Consider the following 20,345-nt stretch of genomic DNA (forward strand, 5'->3'; position numbering starts at 1 on the left):
AAAAAAAGGCCTCACAAAATGGTATTTGGTCCGAGTCCCTTCTAAAAAAAATAGTTTTTATTATATAAACGCAAATTAATAATTAGGGCAACTCGCTTGTTCGGAACTTTAAATGTATTTTAAATGTTGTGATTAGCTATGGCGTCGACATCGATGCCAGAACTGATCAATTGAACATTAACAGAGAAAAAAACGCGGTTCTCGTGAAATTCTCTTTTCTTTTGGAGGCCTTTTGAAACGCTGAGACGGTTTCGGGCGGAAAACCGGACACGCAAAGAGAAACACAGCACCACCTGCTGGATGTGCTTTTAAATGCATCTCAGATATGCAACGCCGTACATTCGATTTGTATGAAAAGCTGCTCTTTTCCTTTTTGAGTCCGAAACAAACAGGTGGCACCTGATTGACAAATATATTTAAATATATATAAAATCTAATCAGGTGATATTAAATCAAGTAACGAGCCTATTTTCACCAAGTAAGGCAGGGGTGTCCAACTCATTTCTGTCACGGGCCACATTGTAGAAACGCTTTTCCTCAGACGGCCATTACGATTGTAAAACCGTATCGATGTTTAATCGCCCCGTCGTATGATTACACAGAGACAACAAATTCATGGATTACCACTTTTGAAATCACAAGTCAAGGGTAACGGTTCGTTCAACTATTCTTCAAGTAACTGTAAAAGGGGTTTGGAGGCAAAACATGCTGACAATAGTTCATTACTATTTATTACATATGAATATACAAACATTTGGAACACCTTTTAGCAAGAATCCTGGAAATTCACACACGTCATTTCCTTTCGCGGGCCACATGAAATCACGCGGCGGGCCGGATCTGGCCCCCGGGCCTTCAGTTTGAAACCTGTGAAGTCGAAAGCACAGATATCCGTTTTCCAATGGAGGGAGAAAAATAAATACTCAAGGCCAGTTACCTGAAAAATGGAGGTAACTTGTACTTTGTTACTTTCCGCCACAGGAATACAAAATTCAATAAAATAAGGACCTGATCCAAGGTCTTTTATTCGGTTTTCTCCAGAAACCCCCCACAAGCGCAGAGAAAACATGAGAGTTGGACCCCGAACCTCACGACTGTGGAGCGCACGTGCTCGCCGCTCGTCCGCCGTGCCGAGAATTAGGACGTAAAATTGACTTCTAATCGCTGTCGCTGTCATCCACTTCTTCTTCTTCTTCCTCCTCCTTTTTCTGCGGCTCCTCAACAAGTCCCGAGAAAAAGCTGCTTTCCCCGAAAGCCTTCTTGGAAAGCGATTTCATGCGTCCGTCCTTCTTCTTCCTCTTGCGGTACTCGTCGACGACGGTCGCGGCCAGCGCGGAGATGTCCCAGAACTTGACCAGCTGGTCGTGGCCGCAGCTGAGCAGGAAGCGCGAGTCCCAGCTTTTGGCCAGCTCCTCGACGGGTTCGCCGACGTGCTGCCCGACGCAGCCGATGACGCGGTTGGGGAGGATGTTGACGGCTCTGATGGGAGGAAGGGACAAAACAAATTAACAAAAACATTCATTACGCACATGCTACGCGCTGCAGACGAGCCAACCATTTATTCGCGATAGTGCTAATTGACCCGAAATTTATTGGTTTGAAGTTTTCATAGCCACGGTCCATTAGAACTCCAAATGAGATGATGAACTCGGCTGTCGAACAAAGTTGTCGCTAAGGGAAAAGTGTCGCTCATTCGCCCCGCTTCCGTTTGCAAACTCCTGTCTCAAAGCAGCCGTTATTTCAAGGTTCGCAATCGCTCTAATATTTATGCGAATGTACGTTAGCCCGCCTATGGCATTTCGCTTTATGTTACCGTTAGCGAGCGGGCGTGAGACAAAAGTTAAAACGTACGTTTCATTCTCTTCTATTGTATGTCCCAATTTTCGTTGGGAGTGTGTTTCAATGTGTGTAAACGTGTTTTAAAGCATTCGGGAGGGGACTTTTCATTTTTAGACGCTCTCTACAGCTGCGACTGACCGGATATAGCCGTCCATAGATGCGGCGCATATTATGTCGTCGGTGACAGGGACGACGCAGTCCACCGACTCGGCCCGCAGGGCGAAACGATCGCTGGTGGCGCCGAATCCGTCCCAGTTGAAAATGTAGACGGTGCCTTCGCTGGAGCCGCAGACCACCTTCTTGCCCCGCTTCATCAGCGCCACCGACGTCAGGTCGCCGCTCTGGTACTCGGACAGCAAGTCGAAGCGCCGCCTCTTGATGTTGAAGACGCCCATGGTGCCGTCGCCGCTTGGGGGTCGGGGAGGGGGGGGGGGGGGCAGAAGCTGGTTATTGACGGCGCGCGAGGCGACGAGCCGACGCGTCGGACCTCACCTGGCGGTCAGCAGGATCCTCTTGGCGTCGTCCACGGCGATGTCGCTTATGTAGTCCTCGTGGTGCTTCGCGTCCATGACGGCCGAACCTTTCCTCATGTCCCACACCTTTGGACGGAAAAAGTCACACACAAGCCGTTCCGCCCCTTCGTTATCCGACACGCCGTTCTGTTCGCTTCCGCGGTCGACCCGCTTCATCGCAGATGTGTTTGAGATAGAGACCGCACGAAAACAAAACGCATGCTTTGCGCACATTTTTCAACATATTCCGTGCGCCGCGTGCTCCAAATCGACCAAACGTGATCACGTTGTCACGGAAGTGTATTGCATTCACTTGGATAAAAAAAAAAAACCTTAAACATTTTTTTCTAAAAACTTATTTTTCTGATTCATGTTTTTTGGGGGGGGAAGATTTTTTGCTGTTTTCTGACTATTTTTCTCAATCTTTCTGACTATTTTGTTTTCACTTTTTCTGACTAATAACAATACCAACTATGTGACTCGAAATCAAGAGTATCTCCCAGGGTCTTCAACCCATATCAAAATCAAACTTGGATCAAACTAAATAAGCCGGTCACGTCGCTGACTACGGAGTCCGCAAACAATCACTTGCAGTTCGCGGGTTCTCGCGAGAGTTCGATGTGTCCCGAAAATAGTCATACATTAATTTTTGTTTTTGTTTTGGGATGGAAACCTTCAGAGTGCCGCCGTCGTCTCCGGTGGCCACAATGTTGGCGTCCACCAGCAGCAGACTATTGATGGGAGCCTGGTGCGCTCCGCGGATCCTCGTGACCAGGCGCCCCCGCTCCGCGTCCAGCATGTGGACGGCCTTGTCCCTGGACACGCTGAAGAGCTTCAGGCCGTCCTCGGAGAAGCGCACCTGGCGGCACGACTTCAGGTGGTGCCCGGAAGACCAGAGCTCGCGGTTCTCGCCCTCCGTGCGCGAATAGGCGAAAGCGTACACGTCCCCGTCCACGTCCCCGCAAACCAGCACGTCTCGGCTCGGGTGGGCGGCCACCGTGTTGGCGACCGCCTCCAGCCGGATGTCCCGCGGGGTGTCGTGGATCCTCGGCCCGGCCGCCTCGTCTCCGTCGTCCGAATCCGAACTTGTGGAAGGCAACGCGGCGTGTTCCGTCGAGGCCGCCATGTTTTTGGTTTGCGGCGTTTATTCTTCCTCTTCCTGTGGTGTTTCACGGCGGTGGGCAAAACCCTCATTTAATTGCTTCACTGCCACCTACCGGTGTGCGAAGATGATTTCCGCCACCCGTTGATCTCAAATGATTCTGCAGTACGATTGAGAAATAAGAAACAAAAGATCTTATGGTTTCAATTTTTTTAATCCAGTTGTGATAAAAAATAACTACAAAAATGTCATTACGAATGTAGATTTCCCGTGCTCGTGTGTGACGTGCGTCGAGTTTAACGGTGATTGTTCCTTGAGACTTTTTATTGCGGCAAAATACGTCGCATCCGTCAGCCACGGTTATTTTAATGTTGAAAGAAACCGGAAGTGCCTCGTGCGTGACGAGTGTCCAGCTTGACGCAGGTCTGGTCGGCTCGCTGCGGCTCATCGCGGTTTTGTTCGCCCTGGATTCGTCGATGCAGGTTTGGACCTCGTCTCTTTTCCAGGTGAACATGGGGGGCAACGTTAGCTGTGTTCCCCCCCCCCCCCCCCGAGAGAGAACGAGTCTTCTTCAGAAAACGTTTTGTGGACTTGTTGTCAGTCGCGCTATTGTGAGGATGGAGTCGGAGTCAGAATGTAATGGCGGCCGTCTCCGGCTCAGTGACGTCACTCGCGTCATCGGCCGGGAAGCCGAGTTGCTGCATTGCGGCGGGCGCGCGCGCGCGCGCGCGCAGGGGAACGGCTAGGTGCGGGATCCGTCCGGTGTCAAAGAATGGCATTTGACGCACATCCATTTTCGATAGCGGAGGTCCTCGTGCCGGTCGCAGGTGAACTGGAGCCCATCTCGGCTGATTTTGGGCGACGTTTCAACTCATTCAAACAGTTTCGCTGATTAAAAGGTATCGGAATATACTTTGGAAAGTATTCCTTCGGGCCGGGTCAAGGATGCTCGCTTCAAGCGAACTTTACCGGAACGCTGCATTCACACCGGACGCGAAATGAACCATTCGGGCGACGCGATGACGTATGGAGTCAGAAAAGTTGGCGTGAACCGAGGCGAATCCGTGCCGGGCGACGATTTGCTTCCTCAAATTCAACAAATATGCGTTCATTGTGTATGAAAGAAAACAAACAACTCTCGCGGTCAAACTCGTGCGTCCGGACGGAACGACGTCGCTTAAAACGACACAAAACTCATGAAAAGTCAACGTTGTATATTTAAACACCAACATGTTCAAACCAAACCACGTCGTTTCGTCGAATGAAAGACAATAAAAAGCAAAAAGGCAAATAAAGTCAATCTTAAAGCTTCCAAATATTTTCTCCCCCCGTCCCCCAGTGTTGATGTCAGCTGGCCATGTCCACCGTGGTGTACCCTCGCGAAGAAGCCCTGGAGCGTCTGAGCCAGGACGAGATCGTGGTCAACACCAAGGCCGTCGTGCAGGGCTTGGAGACGCTGCGCGGCGAGCACGCCCGGCTCCTCGACTCGCTTCTCGACTGCGCCCAGCCGTCCGCCGCGCAGGAAAAGTCCGCCGCGCTCCGCCAGAGCATGGAGGCCATTGAGCTGGGCTTGGGAGAAGCTCAAGTGAGTGACCCGCCCCGCCCCGCCCCACCGACCCCGCCACGAGCTTGACCGCGCGTCTGCCGTCCGCAGGTGATCGTCGCCCTGTCGGGCCACCTGAGCGCCGTCGAGTCGGAGAAGCAGAAGCTGCGCACCCAAGTGCGCCGCCTGTGCCAGGAGAACCGGTGGCTGCGCGACGAGCTGGCGGCCACGCAGCGCAAGCTGCAGCGCAGCGAGCAGAGCGTGGCGCAGCTGGAGGAGGAGAAGAAGCACCTGGAGTTCATGAACCAGATCAAGAAGCTGGACGACGACGACGACGACGACGCCGCCGCCTCGCCGTCGGCGGAGAAGGACCGAAGCTCGGGCGGGGAGGCGTCCAAGGACAGCCTGGACGACTTGTTCCCCAACGACGACGAGCACGGGGCGGGTACGACGTCGCGCCGCCTGGGCTGACGTGAATCTTTTTGCCGCTTGGCGTTTTGGTATCGAGGAACTATTTCCAAGTGAGATCGGGGAGCTTCGCTGAGACAAAAGTAGTCCTTTTGAGGAAACTATTACTGTTTACTAACTCAACTATTTGGACCTAAATTTAGCAGACCGGAGCGGACTCCTCGGGTGTTCGTCTGATCGAGCGCTTCCGGAAAATAACTTGCCCGACGTTCTCGTTTCCGCGCAGCTCAGCCGAGCGGCGAGGCGGCGGCGCGGCAGGGCGGTTACGAAATCCCCGCCCGCCTCAGGACGCTCCACAACCTGGTGATCCAGTACGCCTCGCAGGGCCGCTACGAGGTGGCCGTGCCGCTGTGCAAGCAGGCCTTGGAGGACCTGGAGAAGACGTCGGGGCACGATCACCCCGACGTGGCCACCATGCTCAACATCCTGGCTCTGGTCTACAGGTGCGTCGAGACCGCGTGGAAAGTCACGGTCGCCGAAACTCCGTACGGGCGCGGTTGTTATATTACGTAATTGCCATCGTGTGAATCGGCGGAATCCTTTTCCCTTTTCCTGGGTGTTCAGGGACCAGAATAAGTACAAAGAAGCGGCGCACCTCCTCAATGACGCCCTCGCCATCCGAGAGAAGACGCTGGGCAAGGACCACCCGGCGGTGGCGGCCACCCTCAACAACCTGGCCGTCCTCTACGGCAAGAGGGGCAAGTACAAGGAGGCGGAGCCTCTGTGCGAGCGAGCGCTGGAGATCCGGGAGAAGGTAGGACCGACCCTCTCGCGTCTCCCGCACGTTCGGCTGCGTCGGGAATCGCTTCCTACTCTGCCGTCCGTTTTTAATTCTATTGAAATCGTTTGAGTTTGCGCGACCGGACCAATTCCAGAGTCGCGGCGCAAAAGTATCTTGAAATGTGAAAGCGGAACCTTTGTGAAATACGTCCGGCTTCTAACAATAGAAAGTCGGTACGGTTTATTTATTTGTTCCATATTTATTACGGAAGGTCCGTTAATCCGACCGTTTCATTCAGTCCGTGCCCGAGTGGTGTCGGAAATCCGTCCGTCCGGTCCCAAAATTAGGTTGCGGACTTTGTGAGGAAGACGCGCTCACTTTTTTTTGGGGGGGGGGGGCCCGCCTCCAGGTGTTGGGCAGGTACCACCCCGACGTGGCCAAGCAGCTCAACAACCTGGCGCTGCTGTGCCAGAACCAGGCCAAGTACACCGAGGTGGAGTACTACTACCGCCGCGCGTTGGAGATCTACCAGTCCGAGCTGGGCGCCGACGACCCCAACGTGGCCAAGACCAAAAACAACCTGGTGGGGGCGCCGTTCCGCTTTTCGTCACCTTTTCGTCCCGACTCGGCGTGAGAGCTCGTGCGTGTCGCTCGCAGGCGACGTGCTACCTGAAGCAGGGCAAGTTCAAGGACGCCGAGGCGCTCTACAAAGACATCCTGACCCGAGCGCACGAGCGCGACTTCGGCTCCGTCCGCAGTAAGTCGCCCGGCGCCGCCCGACCTGTTTGACGCAAACTCAAATTGAACCGAATCAAATTCAGTCCCGCTGAATATTTACTCCTCTGTACGAGATAGAAACGGCGCACACGTGCGGGGCCGTCTCACGCGTAACGGTTCACCGCCGGCCCTCCCGTTCGACACGGATATCTGACTTCGAAAGCCGTCGACGGCGGTGAATGCGTTAAAGCCAGAGATTGAATTGCGTAATCGCTTGCCGTTTCATCGCGGAGCTACCAAAAATCCACCCGTATCGTCGACTCGTGGAACGATACGACCGGAAGACCCGAATATATTGTGACAGTATTTTAAAAAGCCCGTGGTGTGCGTGTGGCAGATGACAACAAGCCCATCTGGATGCACGCCGAGGAGCGAGAAGAGAGCAAGGTGGGCCGACGCGGCGCGGTGACGCGGGGCGAGGTCGAAGCCGTGAGTCACGGTTCCTTTTGCTGGCTTCCCCTCGGCTAGGGCGAGCGCGAGGAGGCGGGGCCGTACGTGGAGTACGGCAGCTGGTACAAGGCGTGCAAGGTGGACAGGTGAGCGAGCGAGCCAAGTTCCGGCCGTCGCCTCCGGGAAGGACGGCGTCGCCGGTCAGCCGGGCGCCGAGCGACGATGGAACGGATTAACGCGTCCGCGGCCAATCCCCGTTTTTTTTTAACCCAAAGTCATGTCGGAAAACAGTTGTCGTTCTTCTTGTCGCAGCCCCGCGATCAACACCACCCTCAAGAGTCTGGGCGCCCTGTACCGCCGCCAGGGCAAACTGGAGGCGGCCGAGACGCTGGAGGAGTGCGCCGGCAAGTCCCGCAAGCAGGTGGCGCGACAGGACGCTCGGCGGGGCTAAGGTTTCGGGGGAGGTTGATCGCGTGCGTGTTCCCTCAGGGCTTTGACGCCGTCGATCGAAGCAAGGTGGTGGAGCTCCTCAAGGACGGAGGAGGAGAGCGCCGATACAGCAGGGAAGGAGGGAACGGCTCCGGGGCGCCGAGGGGCGACGGCGAGGCCGACGACTCCGGCGAGTGGAACGGGGTCAGTCCTCCGCGTCGATGGCAAAACGCGCTCAAGTGAAGACTTGTCCGTTTCTCAGAGTTTTCCCCAAAAGACGAAAAACCGGTAGCCGTTTTAGCCACGGTCTTGCTCAGCCCGATGATGTCGCGACCATTCCCAAAGGACTGTTCCGCTTTTCTTCCGTATCCGTGCGGCTGTACTGAAACAAATACATTTCGAATCGATGACAGAGACGGAAAACCAAAGCGATAATTAGGCGATAATGACTTTGATTTTGGCCAATTTACACTCCTTCAAATTGATTCGCTCACAACCGTTACCCAAACGCTCTCGCAAAGCCGGACGCCAAAAGCGCGCGCGCGCGTTGAATTTCTGCGGCGTCGTCGTAGGACGGAAACGGCTCCCTCCGCCGTAGCGGCTCCTTCGGGAAGATCCGCGACGCCCTGAGGAGGAGCAGCGAGATGCTGGTGAAAAAGCTGCAGGGCAGCGGCCCGCGAGAACCGCGCAACCCAGGGTGGGTATTCGCCTTACGCCGACGTACGCGATGACGATGACGATGACGCTTGATCGCGATTCTGCAGAATGAAGAGAGCGAGCTCCCTCAACTTCCTCAACAAGAGCGCCGAGGAGACCGCGCAGGTGAGCGCGCCGTAATCCAGGGTTACCTCGCTCGCACGCTACTGCAAAAAAAACTATTCATTGGCATACGTGACAGAAATGCTCTCACGCAGACTTTTGCTGTGGTTTCGCAGGACGCTAACTCGGGCCTGTCGGACTGTCGGGGACTCAGCGCCAGCAACGTGGACCTGACGAGACGCAACTCCCTGATTGGCTAGATGCGGTCAGGCGCCCGACCGCACGCGTAGTTTTTGGTTTTTTTTTTTTTTGGTCAGACACGCCGTCGCTGTCGTACATTCCCACCCGGCGTGCGAAAAAGCCAACGCCACGTCACGCTGACGTACCTGTAGCTTGACCGTCAGATCAGAGACGGCGACGCGTCTTTCGCCGCTTCGCCGCGATTAGTCGCTCGCTCCCCGTCGCGTGACACTGGACGTCGTCCCTTCCCGTGATCGGCTGTTGAGAACACGGAATTGCTGGTTCGCGTCCGGATTTAGCCGCTCAATGAATGTCGCGCAATTGAATCCGATTCTATTAGTTCTTCTAGCGGGAGCACCGTTGTCCGACACGTTGCCGCAAATCAATAAACGCACTCGAAGGTGCTTCAATAAATTATTCAGCACGTACCCTGGCAGTGCTCTTGTATGTTTTCACACACAGCGACATTTTGTGCTCGAGGATCACGTTATAATTTAAGGTCAGGTCACGTGGATTCCATTTTCAAAAATTAAATAAAGAAAATAAAATGGATAATTAAACCATTACCAGTCTTTTTTTTTTTTATGAACGCATATTTACTAGTATTTTATTTCATTTTTAAAATAGGCAGATGGGGCAGGTCATTTGTCAATTAGATAAAAAAAAATCATGTGGAAGTAAAATGTGAGTGAAATTTTATTTGATTTATAATTCAACAGTTTGACTCGTATTTACCCAAATTACATTGAAATGAACCAAATCTAGGAAAAACATTTCAACTTGGATTGTGAGTGTAATTATATTAAAATAAAACATGTTAACATAGATGTACAATTGTTTACAATATGTTACCAACTAAATTTTATTAATTTCATATTTTGACCATTTTGTGCAAATAAATGCTCAATGACAATATTTGCATTTGAAATTGGGGATTTACGTTGTCAGTAATTAATAGAATAAGACCAAAATGTGTGTTACATATAGCTATAATTAGCTAAATCAGAAAAAGGGATGATTTTGGAGCGGTCTAATTTGATTCCCAAAACTGCATATATCAATATTAGGCGTGTCACAATTCACTTTGCCAGCGATTCCATTCAAGGACGATATTGGTTCAAGTAAAACGATTCAGTGTATGGAAATCAATTTGGTAACATTTTAGCCAAAAATAATGTCAAATACCTGGATACTGGGGGGTGAAGGTGAAATTTCCTAAATTCTGGTAAAATTATGGGGGGAGGGGGGAATATCACAAATAATAACAGAAAATGCATTCACACTTTATTTGAATTCAGCGCAACTCTCATCTCCTCAGGTTGGATTAACTACTTCTGATGTTCTTTCAACATAGAAATGATAAAAAAAAAAAATCTGATTGTAATTGTACGCAAAACACGTAACGCTCAAATGTAATATTTATTGCTAGTCACGATGTGTTACGGAGTTCTGAGAAGCTCGTGATGTCCAAGTTACCGTCTGTCATGACTGAAAAACACTCCACGGCGGCGGTGCTCAAAGTGTGGTCCGAGTACCACCGGTGGTACCTGGGCTCACTCGAGTGGCATGCAAGAATCGCTTCATTCAAGGTTTCAATTGTGCATCACGTTACAGTGTTTTAAACTTAACAATTCTTCCTGAGTACGGTTGTTTTTAACTTTTAACCACAATACAATTGTATTTTATTTTAGGTTTTCTTCAGGTACAATGTTTATTTACTTTTGTGCAATACATTTTCCTATATTTAAATACATTGTTAATGCTCGAACTGCATGGCTTTAGTGGCTTACATTCAATCAAACACCGGAAATAATACTTTAGAACACTGTGGCCTACTGTGCTACAGTATTTTAATGTCGGTCATGAATGTGGTACTTGGAGTGCAAAGTAAATATATTTTATTGGATTTTAAGTGGTACTTTGTGTACAAAACTTTGACAAGCGCTGCTCTACAGTACGCCTGCTCGCGACTTTGTCTCTTAGTGAAGTGTTTGTTTGTGTCGGCGCTTTGCGTGTTTCACCAACCTTTTAGCTTGAAGTGTCGGACGAATTGGGTGTTTGGCCTCGCCGGCTTCTTGGTTCCGGGTGATTGCGGCTGGTCATATTATTTACATTCAAGTTTTTTTTAATTTTTTTTACTACAAAACCAAAATGGGTTCATACTTCTCATTTTAAGCTTCGCAGGACGTTCCCGAACGTCTTGAACAAACAAGAACAGTCCAGTCGCCTCGATTCCCCTCGTTAAGCTTAGCGCGTCGCTCTGGTCCTATTTCCTGCTATGCGCAGGGGATCATGGGAGATGTGGTTTGCTTCTCAGACCGGCCCACGCAATAGCGCCACAAGAAAAACTACACCGCTTGACACTCCCGTGATCCCCTGCGAGGTCACGGAAAGGGAAATCTTTATCGAGTAACGCTTTACGTCATCAGTAAAGTGTTTAAACAAAAACAAAAACACAAATGCCCATCTATATAAAGTCTGCCGTGCGTAAATCCAATGCGTTATTTTCTAGTATCAATATATTAATTACCTTTTAAAACCATTTTGATTTTCGTCCAGAAGGCTAACTTGCCGAGGACTGATCTATCCAATTGGATTTTAGAAATGAATATCAATCGGTACATTGATATAATGAATAAATCTTTACAACCCTAATAAAGATAGAAACATGAATACAAAAAAATTTATTCAATGTAACAATTATCGGAAGAAAACAAAATGAATGCAACCAAATGTTGGAGGGGCGCACTTGGCCCGCCCGTGCCCGCCGCACGCCTGGCTGAAGAAAGGATAAAGACACTGGTGTGTGCAGCGATGGTTCAAATGTGACAAGTTTTTATTTTCAAGTTTTGTGGCTTCCAAAAGCTTTGGTGGCGATTTGAGGGTGGGGGGGTGGAGGAGGGAGCACAGACCAAGGTCACGCATCAGCCCGTCACAAACCTTCCTGCCGCATGTCTTTAAGACTCCCGGGGGGGGGAGAAAAAAAAAAAAAAATAAAAGATCCGTTCTCATCATTCCCTGTGCCGCTTTATTTACACCTTTGGCTACCCACAATGCTTTACTTCTGATCAAGTCGCTGCTATGATCCCTCCTCCAGACCCACAGTGCAGCGGTGTGTGTGTGTGTGTGTGTGTGTGTAAACAGGCGGCTGCACAACAAACGCAAGTTGCAGGGGCGGCCACGCGTCGCCCTCGGCCTCTTTACAGGTCGCTCTCGCCGTACAGGGCGCTGGAGAAGGAGATGTAGTCGAGGGCGCCGGCGGGGCTGTCGCCGCTGACGTAGCGCGTCATGCGGCTGATGCAGTACTCGGCCTGCTCGGGCGGAAGCTCTCGGCGGAGCTCTTCCACCGTGATGTAGCTCTGAATTGGGTTGGGATGGGGGGCGTTATCAGTCCTCACTCTGATCCGATGACCGTTAATCAAGCGTCGTTCGTCGCGGGTTTTCGTACCTTGTCCGAGGCCAGAATCTTGAAGGAGGCCATGACTTGCTCGGCGGTGTCGGTCTCCGCGGTTTCTCGGGTCATGAAGTCAATGAAGGCCTGGAAGGTGACCACGCTGGTGTTGTTGGGGTCCACCAGGGTCATGATGCGGGCAAACTCAACCTCTCCCTGTTACACGTACACAAAACGTTGAGCGCGCGTACGTCCGAACGAGTCCGTGCGCTCGTCGAGGCTCACCAGGTCGTAGCCCATCGAGATGAGGCAGGCGCGGAAGTCGTCCGGGTCCATCATGCCGTTTCTCTTCTACAAAGAAAATTGCATATTAAAAACTATTTCTCTCAACTAAATGCAGTCATTTATTCTTTAAATGTATTATTCATTTACCATAGACATTTAAAACGTTTGTCACGGGAACAGTAAAAACATCAAGTGAAAAGAAATTTATCTCATCGGATCATTTTTTTTAAATGATTACAAACGCAAAATGTTAAATATATCAATTTTAAATAAAGAAAGCAGTGAATTAAATTAGAATTATTTCAATCTAAATAACGTTTTTTACATTTTGAATTATTTATTACAATATTGTACCCCGTAAATGTATTTCCCCCCCCAATTTTTTCCCTCCTGAAAAAAATGGGAGAATAAAGTGGGCCATCTGGGGGGGGAAAAAATTAATAACGACAATAAGCGGTTTCGGCGTTCACCTCTCCAAAAATAACCAGAAGATAAACAAATAAATACAGTCAATCTGCGGGATCCGCTGTACTTTTTTTTTTTTTTTCCGCAAATGACCCGACTGTCGGTTTTGAAAATCCAACGCGAACGGATCGCCGGCCTCACCCTGTCGAAGTGGTTGAAGGAGGCCCTGAACTCGTTGAGCTGCTCCTGGCTGATGCCCTTGGCGTCGCGGGTCAGGATCTGGTTCTCCACCTCGTTGATGGTTCTGGCGATGGTGGTGAGAAGCTGCTCCCAGCCCACGCGGATGTGCTGCGGGCCGTCGCGCGTGACGTCAGCGGGCCGGACCGGGAAAAGAGGCCACGCCCCATCCTCCCCCAAACCCCCCCCCAGCGGGATGTTACCTCCATGGTGTAGTTGGTGTGCTTGTTGTCGAAGATGAGCGACTCCTGGCTCAGCTGGTGGTCGCCCTCCAGCTTGTCGATGTTGGACTTGTAGTTGATGATGTTCTGCTCGTACTGCTTCAGACTGTTCATCTGGTCCTCCAGAGAGCCGGCGATGTCCACAGACACGTGGCTGATCTCCTGCGTTGGCACAAGCGACGACGTCACCGGAGCCCCACGCGCGTTTGACCCGAACACTCGTACGTATATACTTGTACTGTATACACGTCGTGGGACCGTTACTCTCGTTAACGCGGCTGTCGTCGTGCCCGTTGTTCTCTCGTCTCGCCGCCTGACGGATTGGTGGCGCTAACAACAACAACTGATGTTTGTTAAAAACACCGCACAAACGAAAACAGACGTCGCCTGTACGTTTAAAGAAAGGGTATCGACGTCCAAAGCGTGTGGGTTAATGTTCACGTTCAACATTCAATGACCTCCGGAGGTTTCAATCAAAGTTACAGTTACCTCCATCTTGGTTTGGACCCAAGGTCCGATGATGTTGGCCTGGGCGGCGAACTGGCGCCTGAGCCGCTCGTTGGCCTGCTGTCGGGCCACTTCCTCCTGCAGCGTTTGGTCTCTGAGGGGCACCAGGTGTTTGACCTGCACGGCGACATCGCGGCGTCACAACGGGAGCGTCGCGCGACTCGCCGCCGCGGCCCCTCGTCGGTCCGCTCACCGTGTCCCACTTGGTGCCGATGTCCTGGGGCGTCAGGTTGGTGTACGGGTTGACGCCGGACAGCTTGATTCCGTACGTCTGAGCGATTTTCACGATCTCCGTGTGGATGCCCAGCGTGGCCATGCGCTCCTTGTCGGCCTCGGGCAGGGTGGCTTTGAACTGGTCGTGGGCGGTGATCAGACTCTGCAGAGGTGACAAATCAAACACAAATACTCCCACATAAGTCGAAAAGTCTTTGCCAGTGGAGTAAGGAAACCAAATTACTCCATTGGGTACATTTTTTTCCTACTATTTCAAGTCAAAATGAGGTTAAAACAAGTGAAAATGGTCAAAAAACAATCTTACTTTTCAACGTTTTGAGTCTGATTTTAAGTGTAATCAAAGACAAATATTCACGGTAATGATTTTTTTTTATTTTTTTTTTTACTGCCTACGTTTGAAAACAGAGCTGTACGTTCTCGTCCTTACTTTGTCAAAACAGGCTCGTTTTTTTGTTTTTTTTCCCCCCCCCAACTAAGTACGTTCGCCACCTCGGGGGAGGGGCTTAAGGGCCGAGGATGACGGCGACGAAGAGGAGAAGTGTTTCGGCACCTGGATCTCCTCGATGCTGTGGACGATGAACATGTCCTGCAGGTCCTCCATGGCTCCGTCCATCCAGTTGTTGAAGGGCGCCGCCCTCTTGGCGAACTCCAGGTACAGCTGGTCGATGGTCTCCCACAGCTTCTCCACGCGCTGCGGAGAGGCGCCGCGCGTGTTACGAAGGACGACGGCCGCGGTCGACGGCGGGTGACTTTTTGTACCTCCAGAGCGTCCCGCCTCTTCTGGGTCAGAGTGCCCAGGTTGTCCCACTGGTCACAGATGCCCTGACAGCGGGCGTTGACGGTGGCGGCGTCGTGGTAGTCCAGCTCGCTGGAGCGCGACGCGCAGAATGAGGGATTGAAAACCGCAACTGGAGCTCCGTGAGGTCTTTGTCTTACTTGAGTTCCTGCGCGATGGCGGCGATCTGCTCCACGCGGTCCTGGTGGGCGGCGAGGTCGCTCTCGAAGGCCTCGTGCTTCCTCATCAGCGCTCGGATCTCCATCAGAGACGCGGACTCGTAGTCCTTCTTGGAGAGCAGGTCTTCCTTACCTGGAAAGTTGTTATTATTAAGTTAGCAGAGCTACGGGAACGCGTTTTGATCGCATAAAAGCCCGAAATAATCTTATTTCTCTATTTCGGCGACCGCAGACCTACCTGCGGTCCACGACTCGTGCATGGCGCACTTCTGCTTGAACTTCTCGGCCAGGTGGTCCAGCCTCTCCAGGCGGCGGATCTCCGTGAGCAACCACTCCTCGTAGCCCTTCTCCACCTGCTCCAGACCCTTCCAGGCGTTGGCGATGTCCTGCGGGAGGGAGACGCCGCCGCCGGCCGGTGATCTCGCGCGTCGTTCAACGTTAAGACGCGCCGCCGACGGAGACGCCCGCTCACCGACACCATCTTGCCCTCGGAGGGCATGAAGGCGGGCCTGTTGCTGAGCCTCAGTTTGGTCTGCAGGGTGTTGAAGTTGATCTCCAGCTGACACTTCTCCTGCACGCGCGGCGGCTTGTGCACGCGACGGTAGTCCCGGAAGTCCTCCAGCTTCTGCTGCATGGCGCGCATGGTCTGCTCGGCCACGCGGTTCTCCAGCCAGGGGACGGTGCGGCGGATCCACTCCAGGAGCTGCGCTCGGCCCACAGGACATTTTGCTTCCGAGGACGGCTCGAGACAAAAAGCGCGCGAGGGCGCCCCTGGACGTTTCTCACCTCGCTGGCCAGTTTCTCGTACTCCTCCATCAGCTTCTCGTTCTCCTGGTTGACCGCCAGGACCTTACAGATCCGGTTGGCGGCCGTCTCGGCCTGTCAATCGAAGAATCAGATCGCCGTCGGACGCAAGAGCGCGACCCGCCGCCGCGTGCGAAGTGTACCTGCTCGGCACCGGCGAAGGCGTGGTAGAAGCAGGACACGTAGGTCATGATGGCCTTCTCGTCAGGTTTGGGCGTGTTGACGATGTCTGAAGGCCACAACCGCAGTTAGCCTTTAGACCCTTTGTTCGTAAACAACGGGGCGGCGGGGTGTTTCCGGGCGGCGGTAAGCGACTATCGCCGACCTGAACCGAAAACTCGGGCAAAGGGTGAACGGAGCGCAAAATATCCACGTTCGTTTTCAGCTTTATGGCGCGCAATCCATTTCACCGTCTAAAGAGCACGACTGTGTAATCCGTGCAACAGAAAACTTTCCACCGTGTCTACTTTCAAATGTAAATTACGGTCAGCGTTGCGCTTGCTTTCCATCAAATGACACATTCAAACTACGGTGGCAAGAGAAGAAGGAGAAAGTCATTGTTGAAGCTATGAACCCAGTTTTTGCAATGGCTGTCCCTTGGTCAAATGACACGTTCGCGTTTTCTTTACTGCTGGTGCCAGTGGACATCGCTAAAGCGTCTGCCACCCACAGGTTGGCGCGACGTCACGGTCGCTCACCTTCCGCGTCCAACATCTTCGGGATGTCCAGGTACTTCTCGGCCACCTCGAAGGCTGTGTTCAGATTGCCAATGGGGTCGTCCTGCGGGCAACAAACGTCAAACGGGACAAGTGACCACACGACAGGACGCTGCTACGTTTCAACGCTCCGTGAAGAAGAGAAGGAAGGAAGGAAGGAAGGAAGGCACCTTTCTCAGTTTGGAGTAGTCGATGAGGTCGGGTCTGTGTCTGTGGATGAGGGCGCACAGAGCCAGGCCGTCCTTCCAACTGAGACGGCGGAAGACGAGGAGGTAAGCCGTGAAGTACGGGCTGGCGCAGTTCTCCGCCGGGACGGCGCCGTAGGAACTCACCTGATGTGGAAGTTCTGCACGTTGACGTTCCTGTAGGGGGCGGTCTTCCTCTGACACCACAGCAGCAGACCCTCCTTGGCGGACGTCTCTGCACCGGCACAGAGTGCAAACATCGGTATGCTCGTACTCCCCTTAAACGCGACGCGCGAGGTCACGAGTTGGACACACCTTCAACAGAAATGTCCTGGATAGCGAAGCGCAGGATGATGGTCCAGATCATGCCGAGGGTCATCTTCACATTGCCATCGACGATTTCTGTGCACACACACACACGCAAAGCGACGACCGTTTCTCATTCAATAAAATGCCGCGAGCTCACAAGGCCGGAGATGGCAACGCGTCAGCCTCCGCTCACCCTCGGCGCCGATGGACACCAGCTTCACGCCTTTGCTGCAGATGAAGTCCAGAGCTTTGTTGACGTTGGCAATCTTGTGGAAGCGCATCTTTCCTTTGTCTGGCTTGGGGAGCCTCTCACCTGCCCGTCCGTGCGCACACGCAAACTCAGCGCACCCGTGGCACAAAACGAAAGAGGCCTGCGTTTCACGCGCTGGCCACGGCAGCGAGCCTACCTGATATGACCTCCAGAAGCAACATCAGCTTGAGGCCATTCCTGAAATCCTCCTCAATGTTCTCAATCTGCGTGCCGGCTTTCCTCAGGTGGGAGTTGCACCAGGCTGTGAACGTCTGTCCGCACGCACGCAAAATGTAAGAACAGCACAAACCGAGGGTGAACACGCACGTGCAAAAAAACCACCGTGACAAAATGAGTCGACACGTGACGATGTTTTCTTATGCCGCCGAGCAAAATAGTTCATCGGGGTACGAGTTCGGTCTATAATTGTCGATCGTTGTTTTCCAAAGTCAAAGCGGATTTTTGGCAAATAAAGTCTTTTCATCAAAAACAAAGATAATCAGTCTGCTTATATGTTATTTATTGTTTAGAGGCTAACATCTGAGGATTTGAAACAATAGCCCCGAACGATTAATCGATGATCAAAATACTTGTCCATTCATTTGATAATCAATTAGTCGATTAGTGCGCTTTTTTGTGGCAACCGATATCGTCACGTCAGATGAAGTGAAACGTTTTACGGCGCGATCTACGTTCTAATTTCCGCGCGTCACAGCGCACCGAATTGAGATCACCGGCCGAGTCCCGCTCGCACTTGACTTGTGCCCACCCTGGACGGAGGCCAGCCGGGGGTCCTGGCAGGTGCGGGCTTTTGCCACGCATGACCAAATTTAGACAGACTCCTAATGCAGCCCTCTCAGGCCACAAGGCCAAGTTGTGTGTGTGTGTGTGTGTGGACTAGGTGCGTGGAGGCTAAATCGGGTTGCCATGGGACACCGGCAGACAGCTGAGAAGGCGAGATTCCTGAGGCCAGCTCGGAGAGGAAGGTATGGATCGGGGAGGATGACGAGGTCGCACAAGCGCTCGCGCTAGCAAGCTAATTGCTACAACCCGTATGAAGTCACCCTTCATACCGAAACCCTGCCCCCACCCTACCCGAGTCACACCTGTTGCTTTCTGAAGTCTTATGAGGTCACTCACTCCCCCCCCCACGTCTCCCGCTCCTATCCAGCTGACACACCTCTTAATGTTTACGTCACTTGGGGGGGGGGGGGGTCCTGGACTTCGGGTCTACCGAAAGACCACCTGCGATCACCCCCATGCCCGCCTCCCCTTCAAAAGCAAACAAACATGGCCGCGAGCTTCATTTCCTGTCCATTCCTTTGCGACTTTCACGTGGCGAGCGCCAAGATAAAGGATGAAGGGAGGCGGGCGGGTGGATTTTGGGGAGCGAGGACGCGGGGGGGGGGGGGCAGGATGGGGGTATTTTTAGGAGGAAGTGAAACCGTCTGTTGGCATCTCTTCGCCACTTCGGATAATCTCATCTGCAACGGGAACCGCAACATACGAAGCCGTCCTGGCCTCGGACGCTGAATAGCTCGGCCGTGACGTCGCGAAGGCCTCATTGAGAGTCGGGAGCGCTAATTAGACACAAAAAAAGGATTCAAGTTCTTCTTTCGTGCGCCACGTTTAGCTGATGAATTTTCAAAAAAAATCAATCAATTTAACAACTCGTACTTTTTGTGAAGCTGAATATTACGTATATATCTTTGAAGTTTATGAACTCAATACAAATGCGTCGAATTTCAATTGGGACCGCCCGTCGCGAGGCTCGGACTCGTTCCTTCCGCTCGCCGCTTCCCTTTTCCCACGAACTGCGGCGGTGCTGGCCGGTTAACGCGTCCGTCTCAAGAGTTCAAAGGTCGGGGTTCCTGTGTCGAGTTTGCGTGTTCGCCCCGTGTCCGGGTGGGCGTAATCGGGTTTCCTCCCACATGCCAAAAAACTTGCATGGCAGGATAATTGATGACCCGAAAGTGTCCATTTTTTTTTATTTTGCCTCAATTATATCAAATTACACGGAAGTACTAAGTTTGATCTGCGTAAACGAAAGATGGTGAACCCGCCCAAAATGTGTGTTCTGTTGCGTGAAATGAGCATTTGTGACACTGCGTCCCTTTGCAACTAAGGAAAATAGGGAAAAGTCAACAAATCAAAGTTGAGTCGAGTTGGCTGAAGGCTCGATTATATTTAGACGCTCCTGGCATGGGGGGCGGGCCAAGTGAAAGACAACACTGAGAAAGTTCCAAGGCCGAAAATATCGACACGGCCCAGGCTTGGCAACGCAAGCGAAGAGAGAAAGACCTTTCATCGGTGACCGTGTTCAAAAAAAAAAAAAAAAAAAGTGATTTTAAAACACTATATCTCACACAGACGCGCGGACGTCCATTCATAAATTCGTGGACGCGCGTACCTTCCTCTGCTGCTTCTCCCAGGCAGGGTCGAGCAGCAGGTCGCGGTCCCAGTCATCCTCCTGGGTCATGTAGGTCTGCTCTTGGTGGACGGTGTACGTCATGTGGCTCTCGAGCGTCGTCATGGTGGCCGCTGAAAAGAGATCAACAAGAGGGGGGACACGAGCTCTCGTCCTGGGGGGGTCACGCCGTGTTCCGCTCTGCCGGACTGACTGCCGCTCGGCCGTGAAGCGGGGGGTGAGTGTCAGGGTTGCGGCCCAAAAAAGGGGAAGGGGGGGCCGGGCGAGCGCCCCCGCCCCGCCCCTCCCCTCCCCGCTAGGACGTGCACCTGTTGCTGCTAATGAAGCCCCTTGAAGTGAGGGGAGTGGAAGCGATCGTCGGCGCAGGAAATCAAGTACGCCTCGGGATCGGAAAGGCGGCGCTATTTCATTACAAAAGGTAATTGTAAGACATTATATGACTGACAGAAAATCTGTACTTAAATTACAAATAGAAATTTCCACGATGACAATTTTCTTTTTCAGATCACTTCCGCCTCCTAAAGCTGACACTTGTGACTTGGCCCTCTGTGCCATTCTGTAGCAGTTTCAAACATGACATAATTTCCCCAAGTATAACCGCAAATCGATTCATTTTGACATCTTGAAAATGAGCTATTA

General features: G+C 52.1%; 3 protein-coding genes across 9 annotated transcripts; 1 reads left to right on the forward strand and 2 right to left on the reverse strand.

Moving 5' to 3' along the window:
- Positions 1 to 709: 709 nt before the first annotated feature.
- wdr55 (WD repeat domain 55) lies at positions 710 to 3,922 on the reverse strand. The gene is made up of 4 exons (XM_061763444.1): positions 3,025 to 3,922; positions 2,332 to 2,438; positions 1,978 to 2,247; positions 710 to 1,479 (listed from the first exon to the last, which is right to left on the reverse strand). Exons 1-4 carry the CDS (start codon positions 3,475 to 3,477, stop codon positions 1,158 to 1,160), a joined length of 1,152 nt encoding a protein of 383 aa, XP_061619428.1. The 5' UTR covers positions 3,478 to 3,922; the 3' UTR covers positions 710 to 1,157.
- On the forward strand, positions 3,802 to 8,857 carry LOC133472519 (kinesin light chain 1-like). Of its 7 annotated transcripts, none has more exons than XM_061763435.1 (14): positions 3,802 to 3,935; positions 4,793 to 5,038; positions 5,108 to 5,441; positions 5,691 to 5,907; positions 6,029 to 6,218; positions 6,595 to 6,768; positions 6,843 to 6,942; positions 7,300 to 7,349; positions 7,431 to 7,498; positions 7,665 to 7,773; positions 7,842 to 7,985; positions 8,354 to 8,478; positions 8,546 to 8,603; positions 8,717 to 8,857. In XM_061763435.1, exons 2-14 carry the CDS (start codon positions 4,811 to 4,813, stop codon positions 8,798 to 8,800), a joined length of 1,881 nt encoding a protein of 626 aa, XP_061619419.1. In that variant the 5' UTR covers positions 3,802 to 3,935; positions 4,793 to 4,810; the 3' UTR covers positions 8,801 to 8,857. The 7 variants fall into 7 exon arrangements, 5 of the variants coding, with proteins under 5 accessions (XP_061619419.1, XP_061619420.1, XP_061619422.1 ...); XM_061763436.1 differs by having other exon boundaries at positions 3,853 to 3,959; XM_061763434.1 differs by lacking the exon at positions 3,802 to 3,935 and adding an exon at positions 4,036 to 4,352.
- Positions 8,858 to 11,593: 2,736 nt separating this feature from the next.
- On the reverse strand, positions 11,594 to 19,929 carry LOC133472518 (alpha-actinin-3). Its single transcript, XM_061763433.1, has 21 exons — positions 19,689 to 19,929; positions 17,436 to 17,550; positions 17,222 to 17,341; positions 17,035 to 17,121; positions 16,867 to 16,954; positions 16,705 to 16,783; positions 16,517 to 16,598; positions 15,962 to 16,047; positions 15,801 to 15,893; positions 15,487 to 15,717; positions 15,253 to 15,400; positions 14,997 to 15,147; positions 14,820 to 14,928; positions 14,611 to 14,751; positions 14,020 to 14,202; positions 13,809 to 13,943; positions 13,302 to 13,481; positions 13,063 to 13,209; positions 12,457 to 12,522; positions 12,229 to 12,387; positions 11,594 to 12,139 (listed from the first exon to the last, which is right to left on the reverse strand). The coding sequence occupies exons 1-21, from the start codon at positions 19,809 to 19,811 to the stop codon at positions 11,981 to 11,983; spliced, it is 2,682 nt and encodes an 893-aa protein (XP_061619417.1). The 5' UTR covers positions 19,812 to 19,929; the 3' UTR covers positions 11,594 to 11,980.
- Between the last annotated feature and the right edge of the window lie 416 nt (positions 19,930 to 20,345).

Source organism: Phyllopteryx taeniolatus, chromosome 23, assembly GCF_024500385.1.
Source record: "Phyllopteryx taeniolatus isolate TA_2022b chromosome 23, UOR_Ptae_1.2, whole genome shotgun sequence".
NCBI classification, from domain to species: Eukaryota; Metazoa; Chordata; class Actinopteri; order Syngnathiformes; family Syngnathidae; genus Phyllopteryx; species Phyllopteryx taeniolatus.

Coding starts and splice junctions, on each gene's coding strand:
- wdr55 (XM_061763444.1), bottom strand. CDS start 3,477: ATGGCGGCCTCGACGGAACACGCCGCGTTGCCTTCCACAAGTTCGGAT. Junction 2,439..3,024: donor ACGACGGCGGCACTCTGAAG/GTTTCCATCCCA, acceptor TTCCGTCCAAAG/GTGTGGGACATGAGGAAAGG. Junction 1,480..1,977: donor TCTATGGACGGCTATATCCG/GTCAGTCGCAGC, acceptor TCCTCCCATCAG/AGCCGTCAACATCCTCCCCA.
- LOC133472518 (XM_061763433.1), bottom strand. CDS start 19,811: ATGACGACGCTCGAGAGCCACATGACGTACACCGTCCACCAAGAGCAG. Junction 15,401..15,486: donor CCGAGGGCAAGATGGTGTCG/GTGAGCGGGCGT, acceptor TCCCTCCCGCAG/GACATCGCCAACGCCTGGAA. Junction 12,388..12,456: donor TCTCGATGGGCTACGACCTG/GTGAGCCTCGAC, acceptor TACGTGTAACAG/GGAGAGGTTGAGTTTGCCCG.
- LOC133472519 (XM_061763435.1), top strand. CDS start 4,811: ATGTCCACCGTGGTGTACCCTCGCGAAGAAGCCCTGGAGCGTCTGAGC. Junction 5,442..5,690: donor CGACGACGAGCACGGGGCGG/GTACGACGTCGC, acceptor GTTTCCGCGCAG/CTCAGCCGAGCGGCGAGGCG. Junction 6,219..6,594: donor CGCTGGAGATCCGGGAGAAG/GTAGGACCGACC, acceptor GCCCGCCTCCAG/GTGTTGGGCAGGTACCACCC.